This window comes from Cornus florida, unplaced genomic scaffold (genome assembly GCF_030987335.1).
Source record: "Cornus florida cultivar Cherokee Brave unplaced genomic scaffold, ASM3098733v1 CherokeeBrave_3.0.0_Hap2_Chr04, whole genome shotgun sequence".
NCBI classification, from domain to species: Eukaryota; Viridiplantae; Streptophyta; class Magnoliopsida; order Cornales; family Cornaceae; genus Cornus; species Cornus florida.
Window position 1 is genome coordinate 49,796,236 of NW_026775574.1, and position 20,133 is coordinate 49,816,368.

General features: G+C 33.3%; 1 protein-coding gene across 8 annotated transcripts; it reads right to left on the reverse strand.

Moving 5' to 3' along the window:
* Positions 1-2,049: 2,049 nt before the first annotated feature.
* On the reverse strand, positions 2,050-18,865 carry LOC132303228 (uncharacterized). Of its 8 annotated transcripts, XR_009481142.1 has the most exons (11): positions 18,475-18,865; positions 16,579-16,700; positions 14,785-14,834; positions 8,704-8,892; positions 8,512-8,599; positions 8,334-8,411; positions 7,123-7,330; positions 6,788-7,035; positions 6,209-6,630; positions 5,987-6,136; positions 2,050-2,780 (listed from the first exon to the last, which is right to left on the reverse strand). XR_009481142.1 is itself a non-coding variant. In XM_059800410.1 (9 exons), the coding sequence occupies exons 6-9, from the start codon at positions 6,494-6,496 to the stop codon at positions 2,463-2,465; spliced, it is 570 nt and encodes a 189-aa protein (XP_059656393.1). In that variant the 5' UTR covers positions 6,497-6,630; positions 6,788-7,035; positions 7,123-7,330; positions 14,785-14,834; positions 16,579-16,700; positions 18,475-18,860; the 3' UTR covers positions 2,050-2,462. The 8 variants fall into 8 exon arrangements, 4 of the variants coding, with proteins under 4 accessions (XP_059656393.1, XP_059656392.1, XP_059656390.1 ...); XR_009481144.1 differs by lacking the exons at positions 8,334-8,411; positions 8,512-8,599; positions 8,704-8,892 and having other exon boundaries at positions 6,209-6,287; positions 6,480-6,630; positions 18,475-18,863; XR_009481145.1 differs by lacking the exons at positions 14,785-14,834; positions 16,579-16,700; positions 18,475-18,865 and adding an exon at positions 9,101-14,772.
* Between the last annotated feature and the right edge of the window lie 1,268 nt (positions 18,866-20,133).

Sequence of the window (20,133 nt, forward strand, 5' to 3'; positions counted from 1 at the left end):
TTAGCATGCTTGTGCAAATATCAACGTAAGATCCTAAGTGTTATGTCAAAAGGTACTTAATTAAACTGTGTATACTATACTAAACACATACCATACTACATGACAACAAAATAACATACTTATACAGTATTTAATAGTTCATATAAACATATTATGTCATAAAACAAGTAGACAAAAATCAAGGCAAACAGCGCAAGTGGCAACTAGTATATAAAGGCCTAATCTAGCATACATCATATGTCATGCTCAATACCATAAAAAATTTAAATCATGCTAGACAAATAACATACACACATAGCACGCATAATATAACAACATGGTAAGGCAACTAAAGAATGCTAAATCATTTTAAGTACATAGGCATATAGGCACCAAAATCATGTTAAGTCATACAACGAAACATTAAACACCTAGGCATATAAGTAAACAGGCATATATGTTAAACAAAAGATTTCTCAAAATACTTAAGCAAGTGAGCACGTAAGCATACAAGTGCTAAATAAACGTAAAGCATACTATCATATGTAATATACAAGTCATGCTATAATGATTAATGAATGCTTCTAAACACGTAATTACCTAAGCACATAAACATGTTATCAAGAAGCACGTAGATACATAGTATGTCAACATATACGAAAGAAAACATGAGGCATGAAGACATGTTACATACAATCATGTCAAGGCAAATAAGCATATACATAATGCTAAGACAACTAAACATATATGGCATGCTAAGGCGGTTAACAAAATTTTCTAAACGAATTGCCACATAACCACGTAAACATGCTAAGACATAAAACATATATGTAACATGCTAAGGCAGATAAACATACACAACACGTTAAAGCGACTAGACATATACGTCATGCTAAAACAGTCAAAGTAAGTAAAGCTTCTAAACAAATTATCATGAAGCAAGTAAGTGCATCAAAGTATGGCAAAAAAGCATGATATGCACCCAAACCCGTCGTCCAAAGTTTTCGAACCCGGACGCTCTGATACCACTTGTAATGTTCTGAATTTACACAACCTAGATATGTCAATGTGACTCGAAGGTTGAGCCGATAACGGATCTGGAATGCGGAAGCGAAAACAAAAACAAAGTCTATAGGAATGTTTGGTATCCCTAAGATGCCATGGTGAATTTCCATGAAATCACAGAAATAAAAGAAAACAAATGCGAAGCAAAAAGGTGAAAATAGACCAAGTATGCCCCCAAGGACAAAATGGTCATTTCACATGCAAACAAAGTCTCAAGAGATGTATGTTATCCCTAAGACACAAACATGGTTTCCCATGAAGCCATGGAACTTAAAAGAAAGTAAAAATGCGGAAGTGATATTTAAAAAGGGACAAGTTTAGCCCTAAGGGTAAAATTATAATTTTTAGAAAGTTATGGGTGCTATCGAGCACACCATTCACTACAAGAAATTAGGTTTTTAGTGACGGCCAAATCTGTCCCTAAAAACCGTCCCTAATAATCAAATCTGACCATCCCTAATAGTTGTGTCACAAATGATTTTTAGGGACGGTAAAAATTTTCCATCCCTAATAAAATCGACCTTCAAGGACGGACTTACTGTCCCTAAAAGGCCCATCCCACTTTCATTTATTAGGGACGGACTTACTGTCCCTAAAAGGCCCATCCCACTTTTATTTATTAGGGACAGACTTATTGTCCCTAATAAGACCGTCCCCCTTTGATTTATTAGGGACGATATTTACTGTCCCTAATAGTTGATATATTAGGGACCGTTTTTTTGTCCGTCCCTAATATATACTTATTAGGCACAATTTGTACTGTCCCTAATAAGATTTATTATTATTATTATATTAAATTTGTGACAGTAATAAACTGTCCCTAATACTTCATTATTATTATTATTATTATTATTATTATTATTATTTCTGTTTTGCTCTACGGGATTTGTTTTCTAAAAATACTATTAAACCACATCCACCTTATATATCAAAACATGGAAACTAAAAAGTATATTCATCCACAATATCATTTTAGAAAGAAAAAAATAAATTACCACCATAATACGATGCCAACAAATAAGCTCTTAATCCCATGATGAAACTAAAAATTCTCCAGTTTTGTAAAGAAGAGCTAAAAGTATCTACTAGCTGCTTTAACATCAAATGGTTCCAAACATCCTCAAAAATTAAAACATCATTTTAAACTAAATGCAATCATGAAAATGCAAGGAAAAAAATATACTACCAAAATAGTTAGAAATCAGCTAGCTAGCCATCAAAAAGCTTTAAAATATATCTACCAAAATAATTATCTTTATAGTTCATTCAGGTGACTGTTGTGGTGGTGCTGGTGCGTGGTGCTGAAATTGCCACCATGTTGGCGGCTGCTGATACCAGCTTGGTGGGGCATGCTGATGTTGGTGGAATCGTGGTGGCGGTTGTTGGTTCTATTGTTGCTGCTCAAGGAGTTGCTGGAGCTACTGTTGTTGCTGCTGAAGGAGTTGTTGTTGTTGCTCAAGGAGGTACTGAAATGTATCCAACTTCTCCTCCAAATTTGTAACTTTCTCCCTAAGTTGTGCATTATCTTCTTCAACATTTTTTACCCTTTTTCTAGAAGCCTCTTCAAAAGATAAGGATACACGTTGATGGCTTGGAGCTACAAAACCATTTCCGAACCCACGACGACATCCCTTTCTGATACCTATTTGGTTTTCCACTATCTCAACATCATTTATGACAGGACTGGTACCATCAGAATTGTGAAAAACTTGTGAAAACTTCTGTTTCATTTCATCCTGAAATTAAGATGAATGTAGTGTTAAACATCAGTAGCTCAATAAAAAATTAACTATAAACTAAGTCAAGATGAATTGTTTTTTGATGTATGTATATAGAGAATAAGAATGAGTGGGAGATTCATTCTTCACTTCCATTTTTGGAAGAAAAAGAGCTAGCTAAAGCTCTTTCAGTGAAAGTCAAAAAAGGATCTTACTTATATATAGGACATCAAATTTATATTTTCTATTCCATTTAGAATTCTCAGTCCAGAGACGTCAATATCACGATCTGATACAAACTTTAACAAGCATGTATGAGGATCACAAAAAGCATCAAACAATGTCCATATACTTTGTGATGCATAATTATATGTTTAACATAAAAAATATATAATTGTCATATCAATTAACCAAATTTTATGGTCTAAAAAAATAAATACAATATATGTTAAGCTTGTAACAAAATTGATCCCAAAATAAAAATTAACTTGCAAAATAGTAGCACAAAATATAAACTAGTTTCTAACCCATTATAATTAAAAATAAAAATAAAAAATTTTTTGAATCAATTATTTAAAATTGCAATTTTAATTTTAAATTGAGATTAACAAATAAAAAAGAACAAAACCACAACAGAGCAAAAACATAACTAAAGAATATTACACAAGGAACTTAAACAACATACATAAAACATTAAGAGTGACCAGATTCAGTAGCAAACTTTTGAACATCATTTATATATTAAAAAACATTAAGTTGGGTTCAAGTTGGCCCACCTGAATTTCAAGTGCGTTTATCCTGATGTAATGCAGCATGGCAATGTAGGCAAACAAAAATAGGAAAGATTTTATCATAATTGAATTTAAAATATGATTTCAAATATTTGGAATGTGTGGAATTTTAAAAGAACTTAGACGGAATTTAAAATTCCTTTTTACAAATCCCATTTTATTCCCAATTTCTTTCCCAACTCTAATTTCAAATTCCATAAGTATTTGGTTCGAAACAAGGCGTAAAGAAATAATTAAAGGTTCCTTGTCAAGTAAACCCTAACCCTAACACCGATTCTTATTCCAATTATATTAGAATCAATCTCATACAATGCCCATTTTTTTTTTTTTCAGATTCTAGTAGAACTCTACAAGATTTTGAAGTTATTCTATGCACTTTATTGGTTCAGTTTACAATAAATCTGAGCCTACGCCTCAGATTTATCTTTAACCCTATGCACTTTCAGTATTTGGGATCAGCATTGGAAGCCTTTTACTCAGAAAATCAAATGAAATGAACTCGAACCCATGCAATAAGTGATAGGTTATTTTAGGCTCATCAACTTGTCCTAATATATATATATTAAAAAAAGAAATTTATTTATTTTTAAGTTGTGTGACAGAGACTATAGAATAGACAACTGGGGTTAGGTTTCATATTTAGCGTTGATTAGTGTGGCTTTTGTTGTGTGTATTATTGAAAGTGATTTGGCTTCAATCACATAATCTCCAGAAATTTGGATGAATTTAGGTTAGGGAAGTTATTCCCATCTTGATCATGTGATGGACATTGACAGTTGATGAGCCCACTTTTAACTTCAATGTATGTTCTCACCTAAAATATTTGTTACCATTAAGTGCAAGGAGAGTTTCAGTTTCACACACCCCAGAGTAAACAAGCTCAATATTTTATCTCAATAATATTTTTAAATCATTTTATTAAAGGATGGATGATCATGAAATTACTAACTCAGATAGATAGCAGAAAGGTAAATCAACTAAAACTGGATGATACGAAAGGGTAAGTTCGTATCATAGAGCAATGATAGGGAATTCAAATTTTCAGCAGCAAACAAATTAAACCTATCGATCACCGGACCAAAAAAAAAAAGGAAACAAAATTTTTAGTACCATGTTAATTAATTGGAAAAAATAGCATTCCCAGTACTATGTTAAAAAAGTAAATTACCACAACTTGTTAAACCAATGGGCTTGGACATTGTTTTTAGATCTCTAATAAGTCATTAGAATTGGTTCTTTTTTTTTAAGTGAGAAAAATTAACATTCTCACCTTGGTGGTGTGCTTCAATGTTATACTATGGGCCTCTTTTCTCAGATCTAGAACTCAAATACGTAGTTAAATATGAAAGTCATTTCAAATTGGTCAATTTTTTTGGAAGCAAGCCTGGCCTCATAGTCGTGTGGATCCCAGAACATTTATATTATAAATAGAAAATGATTGTTAAAGTCAACTGGAATAACACCTTATAGATATTATCTAAACTCCATATATATAAATGTTATCTAAAATCCTTATAAATGTTATCTAAAATCCTTCTAATCTATTTCCGAAAAATTTAAATCCTTATAATTTGAATACTCAAATTGACAAAGGATTTCACTAATAACATTCTAATAATCCAATTCTGGGATCCTAAAGTTTCATTGAACAATTGATTTAATTTGGATCAAGGGCCCCAAATCCATATCCACGCACAAACCACCAACAAACACAGCTCCTGCTTTTAGTTGACACATTATTATATATGCACTTCTAAGCATGGTATCCAGTATATCTAATCTAATCTGTAATCTGGTAACTATGTTGATCAAAGCTACAAATTTCTAATTCACCAACAAACTCAATAAATAGCAATTATTTATTTATTGTGCTTGCCTGCAAAAACTGAAAACCATATTCCCAAAAATCCATATATATAAAAATGTGCTCATTCAATTTTCAAAAACAAAACCAACTAAGGTGCTGTTTAATAAAGCTGAAAATTAAGCACTGGAAAATTTTAATTACTGAATTTAAAGCACTGAATGCATGAGTTGATACATGATATTCTGCTCTTATCCACACCCAATTAATTATGAGAACCTAAACTGATTTTGTGAACGGAATTATTCTCGTGCTGGTGCATCAGGGTAGGGTTATAGCTATAAAATGTAAAGCACCTAAAGGAATGTAATCATTGGTCTCTCCCATCCCATAATGAGTACAATATCACCAACATCATCTCCTTGCTAGGATAACAATTAGGTTGTTAAAGTCAACTGTTACTTTAGAGTTTAGTCTAAACTCTCTCTCGTGATGTAGCCAAACTAGGGCTTGTAGTTTAGGGTCAAAAAGGCGGAAAAAAGTGTTTACATAGAGTTAAAAGTGTACAATGGAATTTGAAGGCTGATTTATCTTTTAAGAAAGTAAAAAAGGGGAGAAAAAAAACTTACGTAGTTCTGCTTAGCTCTCTTGTTTATCCATCCAATTTCTTCCCTAAAATGCGTGTCCTTGTACATGCGAATAGCAAGACCCTCCTCAGGACTTTCAACTTCCTCATCTTCTTCCTTTTGCCTTTCTTGCCTTTCTTGACTTTCTTTCAGCTGCAACACAAAATATGATTTAGATGGATAATAAATTGAAATTTTATAATTATTATTTTAAATATTACATACATAAATATCATAGCGTCTGGCGAAAGACATCGATCCAGAAACATGTGGAGTATCATTCTTCGAACGGTTGCCTTTATTTCTGTCACTTATTTTATACACAACAATTCAAACAATAATACAAGTTAGGAAACCTAAATAGCTAGTTAATCAATGTATTATAATCAATGATTTCAAGTAAATAATTTAAAGCAGGTGGTTAAAAATCCGAATTTGAAATTCTGGTGATGTCCACCAATCGCACATTTTCCCCCAACATCAATATTAATAATACCATATGGATGCAAGCATGCATTCTCAATGGGAAGATGCTTGACAAAATGATTCTTCAATTTATATTTATATTTCCTCAAACGTTCCAACATTTCCTTAGTTACTCGCTTGAAATCAGTTTCATTGTCATGTGCATCCACTCCAAAGGTCACCTTTATAATGAACATTTAATTTAAGTTAAAAAGAGCCCAATAATTCACACAACAAATAACACTAAAAATATGAAAAATAAATAACATGTTAACAAAATAAGTATTAAAAATGGTATAGTATTCCCCTTGTGATATAGAAAATAAAAGAACTCGTTACCTTAAAATGGTCATAGCAGACCTATCTCTCATAATCTAGAATTTCCCTCCACGTTTTATATTTCAATAGCGCTTCTTTATCTCTCGCATGGATGCCAACCTCAGCCGTCCATAAATTGTGATTTTTGCCAACGGGTTTAATATAACCCGTCCCAAACTCTACCAGAATTGGAGCATCCTTTCCATAGAGTTCCTTAGCTTTGTGTAGGGCTATATTCTTTGCTTTTCCACGCCCTTTTCGTACTGGGCCTGAAAAACAAATTATCAACTTAATTAAAACATAGTCATTATACAAAAATGCTTGTAGTTAAATTAATGATGAAGCATAATTATCACCTATACTTCGTTGTGGCCTCGTCTGCAAAGTATTACTGGCACCTTCCATAATAGGCTGTTAACTTATTAAATTACTACCATCAGCTTCTCCACTCGGTTATGTGGCAGCTGAACTTGTAGATGGTGTCTCAGTTCGAGTTTGAGCCACGCTGGACCTTAATATTCTACGCATTGGTGCCTCAGAAGTGTCCGTAATTCTATTTGCAAGCTGATATGAAGAATCAAGTAATATTAAATAAAAATAAACAAGCATATGCGGAATACATTATGAGTCATCATTTGATATTCGCTACTTCAGAACATAAACAAAAAATAAATCAAGTGATCTAAGATTAGTTTAAATAAATCAGAATAGTAATGAAGCACATAACCAAACAAAGCTAATTAATTTCCAGCACTCAACAAATAGTAAAAGGTAAATATATTGAAAAAGTGAAGGAACTCAATTCAAGATAAAGTTCACATAATGTATTAATCATGATTCCAAAAAAAATACGGCACATGCTCAACAATACAAAGCTTCATATGTCATCCAAATCAGTATCATCGTCGGACAATAATTCTGGTTCCTCATCTGAACTATATTGAATGTCATCTCCATCATCATCCTCATCAACCCAAAAGTCATCATTAATTGCTGCTTCACCACTACATTTTTCAATCACTTCAGCATCAAGGGTTTCACCCTCTAAATCGTCCCTGTTCAAAGAGAGTGGATCCATGTCCAAGTCCACTTCAACAATCCTATCCACGATGCTTGGTTCGTTCTCTTGGTATGTTGTAGTGTTAAGCATTTCATCCTCTACTACTGCTTCGCCCTCTTTTTCAGGTACATCAAATGAACTTCTATTTGTTATATCTTGAACTACCTCCTATGTCCCTTGAAATTTGTTGTCTTTGACGTAGAAGCATTATTTTGCTTGATTTACTAACACAAATGGCTCATTTTTGTAAGCTCTACTGGCTACATTTACACTCTTAAAATAGGTATCTTTATGTATACCAATCCTAACATCAAACCATTCACATTTGAAAAGGAAAATTTGTCTACCCAGTGGACATCGTAACTCAATGATATCTGTTAGTTTACCATAGTAATCTTCACATTCTCCTTTCACTAACACACCACAATTCTGTGTTCGTCGATTTTATTCCCTTTCCTTAGTATGGAATCTAATCCCATCTACAATACAAGTAGAATATTAACTTACTAGAGATCCAGGTCCACACGCTAGCGAATACAGATCATCACAAGTTGTTTCCTTTTGATGATGACGCATTTTCAAGATCTATTGAAAAAATTGTAGTGTTAAATAAATGATAACACATCATTTTCATTAAATAAAAGAATTTGATTAATTAAGTCCAATATATACATGATGGACTTACTTGTGTTTCGAACCATCTAGAAAATTCTTTTGCATGTCTTTGAGGAACATTTCGCGGATCTTGTCTCTCAAGTTCCACCTTATGTTTTCTAAACAATTAGATGGTGTTAAGATAAAATTGTGTACATATATTAAGCAATAAACTATATATTCACATAAGTTGACAAGATACGACATGTAACAAGTTACTTACTCTTCGTATGACTCAACTACTCCAGAATTTTGTAATACGTACAATCAGGCCATCTCCATGTCCTCACGGGACAATATCTCCAAACTTTGTGCCCTTAGAGGTCGAACTACTTGCTTTAGATCTGAAATAGTGGTCCAATTATTGTTGTAATCCCCCTCACTATTTCTTTCTTCTTGATTCTCAATCCCTCTGAGAAATTTTGAACAAAATGTCAATCATTCATTGTCTAAGTAAGCTTCAGCAATGGACCCTTCAGGACGTGCTTTGTTATGTATGTACAGTTTGAGGGTATACAAAAATCTACATAACCATTAAAATTATCACAAATATTTAAATCTATCAGACCATTAGAATTTGTTATAAAAATAATGTTTGTGTATTAAAAAAATTACAGTACCTTTCAATGGGGTACATCGACTGATATTGTGCGGGGCCAGCAATAATGGCTTCATGTGGCAAATGCAGAGCCAAGTGCACCATAATGTCGAAAAATGACGGAGGAAATATCATCTCCAACTTGCATAGTATAATAGCAATGTCCTTTTCCATTGCCTCTAAGACATCCACTTTAATAGTTCGACAACACAATTCCTTAAAGAATAAACCAAGCTCTGCTATTGCATTACAAATATCCGAATCTAAGAATCCTCGTATAGCTATGGGGAGGAGGCGCTGTAACAGAACATGTGAATCATGACTTTTCAATCCAGATATCTTACAGTTATTAACATTCACACACCGACTTATGTTTAAGGCATAGCCATCTGGGAACTTAACTGATTTTAGCCATTCACACAATTGCTTTTTATCATTCTTTGACAATGTGTAGCGCGCTCGTGGCATCTCAAAATTTTCACCATTACGCTTGAGATGTAGTTCTTTTCTAATCTTCATTGCTTCTAAATCCAATCGAGTTTTGAATGTATCCTTCGTTTTTCCTTCAATATCCAATAATGTCCCTAACACATTATCGCATATGTTTTTCTCTATATGCATAACATCTAGGTTGTGCCGTAACAAAAGGGTCTACCAATAAGGTAGTTCAAAGAAAATACTCTTCTTTGTCCAGTTAAGTTCAAATTGTTCACGAGTTCACTTCTAGTTATTTGGTCCCTTTCTGAAACTAACCTCGGGTATGCGGTTAAGTTGTTCCAGAATATCATCACCTGTCAACTGTTTTGGTGGCCCTTTATCTTGCTTCTCACCATTAAACTGCTTATACCGCTTCCTAAAAACGTGATCTAACGACAAAAACATACGACTTCCCAAATAACATATCTTCCGTCCGTGTTTCAAATAATAAGAACATGTTTCTTCGCTACAATTTGGACATACTAGATAACCCTTCGTCATCCATCCAGAAGCCATCGCATAGGCAAGAAAGTCAGTAATGGTTTAAATCATTGCCGCATGCATTTTAAAGTTACATTTACTGGCATCATACGTCATCACACCATCCCCCCATAATTCTTTTAACTCTTCAACTAAAGGCCGCAGATATACATCAATATCATTACCAGGCGAGATTGGACCAGGAATAAGCAACGACATCAACACATATGGTTCCTTCATACATATCCAAGGGGGCAAATTGTAAGGCACAATCATCATAGGCCACATACTATAGGAATTGCTCATGTTACCAAATGGATTGAATCCATCAGTTGCTAATTCAACATGAACATTATGAGGATCAGCAGCAAACCAACTATGCTTATTATCAAAATCCTCCCAAGCTTTTGAATCAGACGGATGTCTTAACTCATTTGTCTCCTTCACACGCTTCTCCTTATGCCACCGCATATCTAAGGCTGTATCCTTCGACATAAACAACAGTTGAAGTCTTGATTTCAAAGGGAAGTACCGAAGAAATTTTTAAGGGACTTTCTTACCCTTACCTTTGTGAGGTTTATACCTCGACTCACCACATTGTGGACAATTTTCCTTACCTGCATTTGCTTTCCAAAATAGAACATAATCATGTTTACATGCATGGATACACTCATATCCGAGACCCAAATCTCGCAACAAGCTTTTAGTCTCGTAATGAGACTTTGGTAACACATTGTTATCAAGAAACATCTCCTTAAATGCCATAAGCATCATGTCAAATGTTTTGTTGCTCATTCAACCCATAACCTTCACATGGAATAACTTTAATATCACTGACAACTTCGAGAATTTTTGACAACCTGGCCAATTCACTTTGTGCATCATTTAACAATCTAAAAAATTTTCCTCCTCCCCATCAGCATCAGGCAAATCTTCTTGTTGTTGTGCATTATTGAAGTTTCCCATTTGTACGTTATCCAATAACCCAAATACATTATCTACATTCCATCTTCATCATGGGCACTTTCCCTACTAACATTAGCACCAATATTAACATTATTGCTGGTTTGAGGAACCTCCCCATGATATATCCAATTGTTATACCCCTTGTCCATCCCATTACTCAAGAGATGTTACTTAACCTATTTAATTTCAAGATATTCCTTGTTTTTGCAACGACGACAGGGACATCGGGTAATACCACCTGTCTGTGCATGACGACTAGCCATCAAAATAGATTCGACTACCCCTAGTGTGATGATGAATCCAAGACTTATCCATGTAACTGCTATTTTACATAAAATAAAATAAAAAATAAAAAATTATAATATCAATTTTAAACAAGTCACTTTATGCGTATGTTGAATATATCATAACTCTTTAAGAATGAAAATCAATCATATTATAAGGGAAAACAATAAAGAAATCCATTAAATAAAAGTGAAAGCAAGGTCCTTGTAATGCGTTGAGAAGTAGCTAGCAAAGAATAATGTCTATTGACTTTGATTTGAAGCCCCTTCTTTTATTTTTCAGCAAAGGGATCCTCTCTTCGGTTTCCCTAAAACCCAACTCAAACCTTTGCAAACAAACAAAGGTTGTTGAACTAAACAGGATGTAGTATTATTATTGATCTAAACAGAATTAACTGATTCCTTCATTTCTATTACTGCACTTTCCAAACTTAAATGTAAATGAAATTATTGTAGGTGCCACAATTTTAAATTATAAACTTATAAACTTTTAATAAGTTCAAACATTCAATATATTAAAAATATAGATATGTTGTGTCTATGCAAGAACAAACAAGTTAGCTAGGATGAGAAGACAATCACAGCTGTAGTGGGGGAGTAGTGAGAATATATACAGGGCCTATTACTAGTAAAGAAAAATGGTCCATTAAAAAAAATATCTGCAAAACAAAATATATGTACTTGATCCATAGGCTCTCTTTTTTTGGTAGGGAGGGAGGAAGTGGTAAAATATCATTAAAAGGCGCCAAAACAAGGGTACGACACATATAAACAGGAGGTACACAAGAAGGAAAATAGAAAAATGCTTTCCTAACCAAGTAATATCGCTAAAATAAATAGAATATTGTATATTTTCCTGTGGAATTCTGTTGATGTGGTTTTCTCTTTGAATGACAAATACTAATCTTGAGGCTAAATGGTATCACCTATCTTAAGGTTTGTTCCTGAATACAAGTCTTAACACAAGGGAATATTAGTCTTTCTATACATGGGAGTAATATTGCTACACTTGTCTTTGATACTACATTGCACTACAGATATTCTATTAAAGGTTGAATCACAAATTTAAGGGCTGCAGTAAGCATCATCTGGTCACTTTCAAGGGCTACAGCAAGTATCATCTGGTTTAAGTGACAAGTGTCATCAGTAAAGGGCAATTATGTAATCTCAGCTGCATCCTTAGGGGTATTTTGATCAATCTAATCTGTAGTGTATGATTGGAAACATTTTCTGAAGGTGCATTGTATCTTTGCTTCAAAAAAATTTGCTATAGAGCAGCACCTAAATTCAATGTATAAATATACTGTTATAGAGCAGCACTCATGTGTGCAAATATTGAGCCTCTTTTTATATATTGAGCTGCATTGAGTGTGAGGCTCGAGAGCTGAAAATATGAGTCACTTTCAGATAGATTAATTGAAGTTTTGAGCTAACTTAATCTCTGAAATCACTATGAGAATGCACTAATCCACTGAAGAATTTCTGAACCTGTGAAGCAGAATTTTCTGATGCATTTATGTTGATGTTGAGGCTGGATTGAAGGGTCAAAATTGGTTGTAGAGGTTCCAGGTGCTGTATGATGGTTGAAGCAAGCTTGGTACATTTATTTACATCTGTAGAACTCAAGTATATGCCTAATTTTGCACAGAAAAACAATATGAGTACTCATATCTCAGTTTCAGCCTACTTTTCTGGTGCATAGCCTCTAATGGACTATTTTATGTTGATTACTTTTTGTATGTGTTGAGTTTATGCTTTAAACAAGTATATTTAATCATTATAGAGCTCTGTTGACAAAAATCAAGACTGAAAATTGAGTGTATTTGGTTTTGAACTCTCAAACAAAACAAAACAACCTTATTGAATAAAATAGCCTACAGAAAGTTTTAAACTCATTCTAGTTGATTCATATTGCTAGCTTTGCTGTGATTACCTTCTGAGCATATATATATAACTAGATTGAGGTGTTTGGAATCAAGTTCAAGGCTATAAGGAAGTAAAATTATGATTTAGTCCCTAAGAACAAAGTTTCAGCTGAAATTGTGCTGTGACTTATTTTGAGCTGGAATTCGAAGTAAACTTGCTATACACTGAAGAGTATCATTCTGAAAAAGTTTCATTTATTTAGTGTTGTGGGAACATGAATCAAGGCCTACTTTCACCTGCATTGCAGATTGACCTGCTTATTCTCACTACTGCAGAATTCAAGTGTAAAACTGATGTCAGTTCTATCCTAGCACTTATTGTGCACTACAACTGTGTCTCTTGTTGAAAGAACTAAAGTATCTAATTAAGTAAGTGCACTGTGAGTATGTGAAGCTATAAGAACCAGAATTAACTCAAGTTTCAGGTGATTTGACTGAAGACTAGGGTTTAAGATATTTTAAGCCTACTTGTGATCTGAGATTGTTATAACTTGCTCTATTCACTGTTTCAATATTTTGAGCATGTTTGTTTGGAGATTACAAGCCTTTCCAGATTTGTAATTTACCCCTTCAATAGGCTTTTTGTAATTTCGAAACCCTAGAAAAAACTAGGGTGAGGATCATGAAAAATGGCAAACAAGAAAAGTACGAAAGAAATTTTACTTACCTCTACTAAGATTATGAGGTTGGCTTGGCTAGAAACGGAAAAAACCTTCCAAAGGTTGCTATTAGGTCGTAGAGCAGGGCGCCGTTGAGAAGAACAAAAAAGGTGAAGAACTAAAGATCAAGCTTTGTGAGTTGTGATGGTGGAATAGCCTAATTTCTTGTAGTGATAACCAGCTCATGCACACATATTTGACACATTTTAAAAAGTCATAAACGAATAAAATGTGTCATGAACAGCGTTTTCAGAATTGTTTCATCCATCAATCCCCAGCCTCCAATGAATTATATTTTCAAAAATTGTATAATCAAATTTAATTTTCATTCCACTCCCTTTGTGGAGAAAGAATTTTCATTTATCTAACAAATTTTGGTAAATGAGAGAACAAAGTGATGAGGCTATCTCTGGATAAATTAAACAAAACACATACAGGGCCAATTACTGGTAAAGAAAAATGGTCCTTTAAAAAAAATATCTGCAAAACAAAATATATGTACTTGATGCATAGGCTCTCTCTTTTTTTGGTAGGGAGGGGGGAAGTGGTAAAATATCATTAAAAGCCGCCAAAACAAGGGTACGACCCATATAAACAGGAGGTACACAAGAAGGAAAACAAAAAAATATGCATAATCACGATAGATCCATGACGGAGAACATTAGAACTAAATATCTAGGTAATAAAACTTATAAAGCATTAAAATCCAGAAATTGATAAATAAACAAATAAAATAAAACATAATAAGAGCATTAAAATCCAGAAATTGATAAGTAAACAAATAAAATAAAACATAACAAAAGCATTAGAACTAATTATCTAGGTGATATAAACTTATAGAGCATTAAAATCCAAAAATTGATAAATAAACAAATAAAATAAAACATAATAAGAGGAGTAAGAAATATATCATACCTAAAATTCTGATCAAACTCAATCTTGGGTGAACAGCTAGTGGATATGACCTGAAATAAGTATATAATGGCACCAATTATCAGTTCTGAACAAGATCTTGTGTAGGAGATATTCTATGTTTTGGAAGCGAACTAATACAACCTTCAAATGGGACCCTGGCTAAATTGTTAGTATCAGAACTTCACTAACAAGTCAACTGCAAGGCTTATTATGGTTTATGAAGGGTCGCTTTCTAGAGCATTCTTAAAATTTCCTTCCTTTCACTAACAAAGGTATTGTAAGGGCCTATTTGATTTATTTTTTAAGTCACTTCTCTTAAATTTTTTCCTAATAAAAATAAACTATACAATCACTTTAGTATTTTCGATTACGACCAGAAACTGAAGGACATGATATAGAGAATATCAGTCGGATGTAATAGCAATGCTGGTATTTTTAAAACTTGACTTCCTGAACAGTTCTCAAGATTTGCCTAAGGTTATGTCTTTAAAATGGAAAAGAAAATAGGATTTATGTAACCAAACCTAAATAGTTGAAATAGACTTTATTGAGTCGAGTACGATTATTTTACACCAAATCATCCAAACACTAAAATAACAATAAATAAAAATGAAGCACTAAATAGTTGTAGTGAAAAAAAAAAAAAATATATATATATATATATATATATCAATTCTGATCAAACTCATTCTTAAAATCTGTACGAAACAGTGATGAAACCACAAAATTATGTGTCTGAGGTGGAGGAGACCTTGAATAACAATAAGATATAAAAAATATTCATATAACCATAATAGGGGGCTATATTAAAAATTCTTTTTGGACATAAATGAAATATGTGGCAAGATGCCATCACTCTGCTGTGTTTTGCTTGATACTTGCAATTAGCAAACTTGTCCATGGACCACCAGCATTCTAGGCTACTCTGTTTGTATATAATTCCCTATTTTCTAGACATAGTGGGAAGGAGCACAAATATTTTGCTGAGCCAGCATACCAAATAAAATTTAAGATAAGTTTCACTCATCAATAAAGAACATTGCATAACCCATTAAGTGCATACAAATGGTATGGATATGTAAAAATAATTACAAAGCAATGGTAAAAAAGGATAAAATAAGTATACTTTTAAATTGTGGTATCAGGTAATGTAACAAAAATCTAATGGAATCAGAAATATCAGCCAAAGTATGCTTCAAATCAGTTACTATAGCCGTGAAGTTTTTTAATCAATAGTAAATCAATCAAACTTAAGTAATTAATGATGTATTAGATAGATTATGGATAAATTTTAATCAATTTGAACATTTGGTTATAACTGTAAGAGGCTACCTGCCTGATTCATAAATTAGAGTTTGGGTTTATTAAAGAGAGAAGAGTGATGTAGATAAAAGTTATTGTACTTGGGTAACACAAAAAAGTCCCTAATAAAGGTCTCAACAACTCCCTATTGAGATTCTTCTTGGGTTTTGGGGGATCATAGAACACAAAGGTGAGAACTATAGATGTAAAACAGGTTCAGGGGTAGTAATGGCAAGGATTAGTCAATTTTGGGTCAAATCATAATTGGATTGAGTTGAACTTAGCATGAGAAGCTAATATTGTCAACTTAAGACTCATCTAGCCATCAAGTTTGTTGAGTTCTGAACAGATTCAAGTTTATACAGAAATATACTTAGTTAAAAATGGTTTTATTATTATCATTATTATTATTAACAGTGATCAAATATCCTTGAAGAAAAGAAATTTAGATCTACCAAATGAGAAGCATCGAAAGAGAAGACTGAAACTTACTTTGAGATAGCCCTATAGCTGCGGACTTCAACTTTCCAGAATCAATGGGGGTGTACTTATCACGGCGCATATCATTTGCAGTCGAGGCTAAAACTGAGTTTTCTGAATTGGGCAACATCCATCTGCATGTTATATGTGTTAATTGATCAAAAGCAATGTAACAAACAACTACTGAGGGAAAAGTTCAGTTTCCAATTAATTCTTCCATACACAAATATTTTGCTGAAAATATAATTCCCTATTTTCTGGACATAGTGGGAAGGAACACAAATATTTTGCTAAGCCAGCATATATATATATATATTATCAAATTTTAACTGAAAAATCTCCTATATTGCGCATGAATTAATGGAATCACCACTTGGATCAAAATGTTCTGCAATATAACTAAAATAAATAAACATGCCTGGAAAGAGAGGTTCAAAACTACTAAGCTGATTGAAATGGTCAATAATGTGCATTTTGTCAGACCAGAGGACAAGGTTCAACAAGTAATACATATTGAAGTTAATTTAAAACACTAATAATAATAATAATAATAACAATAAAGAAACACCTATAGATATACAGATAACATGTATTAAAATGGAAATTAAGTATATCGATAGCACAACCCACTATAATACATAACATTTATAACTGATTAGTCTCCAGAGCTAAATCCCCTGAACTTTAAACAAAAAAGGTAAGCCTATGCAGTGTTTAAAGTAGAGTTAACCTGACAATGCATATACATTAACACAAGCAATTTGATTGCATATCCAAGATAAAAATATATAGTAGTTATAATTTTTTTTTTATTAATGGTTTGGATGATTTGTTTATTTTGTTTGTATCACCAGATTATGGTTTTGGTAATCGCTTCAGGGTGTTTCTTAGCGAGTGAGGACCTTTATATAATGAAAAAAAGGGAATGCACATGTAGGCTGGACAGCCATCTGTGGCCTAGTCCCCGCTTTCTGCAACCATCTAACCGGAGCTCTTGCCGTTGGTGTACTTGGAGCCATAGTCTAGATTTTGCTCACTTTGTATACCTACCATGTTATTATCAATCCTCTACTCATGTAGCACAAGGTTTTTATTTTTTTTATTTTTTTAATTTAATTTGGAGAAATATTGAGTTTAAACTCATGCGGGGGAGAATATTAATGGTTGTATGGTACTTAAAGTTCATTGTTAGTGTTTATAGAATTATGCATGACGTTTGACAAAATATGTAAAAGTACATGCTCTGCTATTAAGTACAAACGTTCTTGTTTGTCAATGTCAAAATGTTTTTCATATTCATTGGGTTACCACTCATTTTTCACTTTCAATTGAGAGGTCTTGAGCAATGTTGATGTGAGAGTTGGACCTATTGCCAACATTCACTTTACCAAGCATTCACAAGTTCACATTCCCACCATAAATAATCATCTCATGCCACTTTCAGATTGCACATGAAAGCAATATCCATTTATCAAAGTGGTATATAAAACTGTAATATATCAAAATCACTAACTGTAAACACAGCAAATTACCATCAAAGAATATACTAATCAAGTTGGGTGTGAATCAAATGGTAATATGGTATTGAAAACAGGTTCATCATCATCAGTATGTAATTTTTATACACGAAAAATGATAAGCCCACATCTTTCTATCATGGGGATAAAAACCGCGAAAATTTGTACTAAAATATTTTTCTTTGCACATCTGACACTTTACCACGAAAAACTGTATCCCAAACGAAGCCTACTCCTCCATTAAAATCTATCAACAGAAACATAACAGCTCTATTGAATAATCAGAAATGACAACCCTAAATCTGATAAACAACATAATTTTTTTTTTTTTTTGAAAATTCCAAAATTCAGGAGGAATAATAATCAACAGATTGTTAAAAAAAGGCAATACCTGGGACGAAGGGGCAAAGATAGAGCCGAAAATCCCAGAAGATGAAGAAGCAGATGAGTCCTTTGAACCAAAAAGATAGAAAGTTCAAACAACCTGTATGATTTCTAACAGCGATTCAGACTTAGACGACAAGCCTTTTCCAAATTTGTAATTTACCCCCTTTTGCAATTTCGAAACCCTAGAAAAAACTAGGGTGAGGATCATGAAAAATGGCAAACAGGAAAAGTACGAATGAACTTTTGCTTGGCTCTACTAAGATTAGGAGGTTGGCTTGGCTAGAAACGGAAGAAACCTTCCAAAGGTTGCTATTAGGTCGTAGGGCAGGGCGACGTTGAGAAGAATAGAAGAGGTGAGGAACTGAAGAGCTTTATGAGTTGTGACGGTGGAAGAGGTTTGCAAATGATACTAACTATTTTTAGATTAAAAACGACGTAGTGTGATGGGCTTCCCTATGTTGTGAAATAAAATAATTTTATATTATTTCATTTTTGCGCCAAACAAAAGAAAAATGAAGCGCTAAAGTTTAGCGCTTTGTTTTTTTGGGCATTGGGGACGGTCCTCAATAGACTGTGCCAAAAAAAACTTTTTTAGGGACAGTTTTTAGGGATTTGGTGACATATTAGGTTGACTGTCCCTAAAAGCCTGGTATTAGGGACGATAAAATTTGCCTATCCCTAATAGTAAGATCTTTTGGGACGGGTTTTAGTGCGTCACTAAAAGACTGTCCCTAATACCCTAATTTCTTGTAGTGATTGGATAAATAACAAAAAAAATAATGAAGTTAGAAAAATCACTTGATTCGGAGTCCGGATGGAAGAGAACGGCCAAAAACAAAAATGGGCATCGCTGTGGCCAAAGGGCCACCCATACGCACGCAAGCGCGCGCACTATGCACGCGGACAAGGCTACTAACACCTGAGCACTTTTCTAAAAAATGCTGCAAGCAGTGTGATTTTTGGACCCCGAAATGACTTTTTTTGGAAAAACACAAAAAAAAAAAAAAAAAAAAAAAAAAAAAAAAAACCCTTAAAATAATTTTTCCAAGCTGAACATGTCGAAAGAAAATTTTATTTTTGACCTGAAATGCCTAAAATACCCCTGAGATCAGTTTTGACGAAAAATGCTAAAATACAAGTTTGTTTCAAGTGTTCAAATGACCAAATATGAAATTGTATGCTAAAACGATTGGGCGCGCAAACGTAATAAGTGTTTTAAAACGTGTGGGAATGATCCGTGACCCCCAAATATATCTGATGCAAAATCCGACCTATTAAACCTCAAAAATGTCTTAAAATGAAAAAATTGAAGCCAACCACCAACCATATTATACAACCGTGACATTTTGTGCAAAGTGAACATTCTCGCAAATGTAATATACATAATAAAATGCGTTCCAATGGTCCATGACCTCAAAATACTTTCAATGCAAAATATGACATGTCAAAACCCCAAAAGCATGAAAAATGGCCTTTTTGACAAAATTTTGAAGTCGATTATCATAGATGTAATCAAAGAACCGTTTGGCCCTTGACCACACGTCATATATAATAAAAGAGCACTAGGGAAAGTGATAAACGCAATTTCCACCATCCAAACTGAAATTGACATACTAAAACTTTGCATTTTTTAATTTTTCTCATATTTAAGCCTAATGTCAAA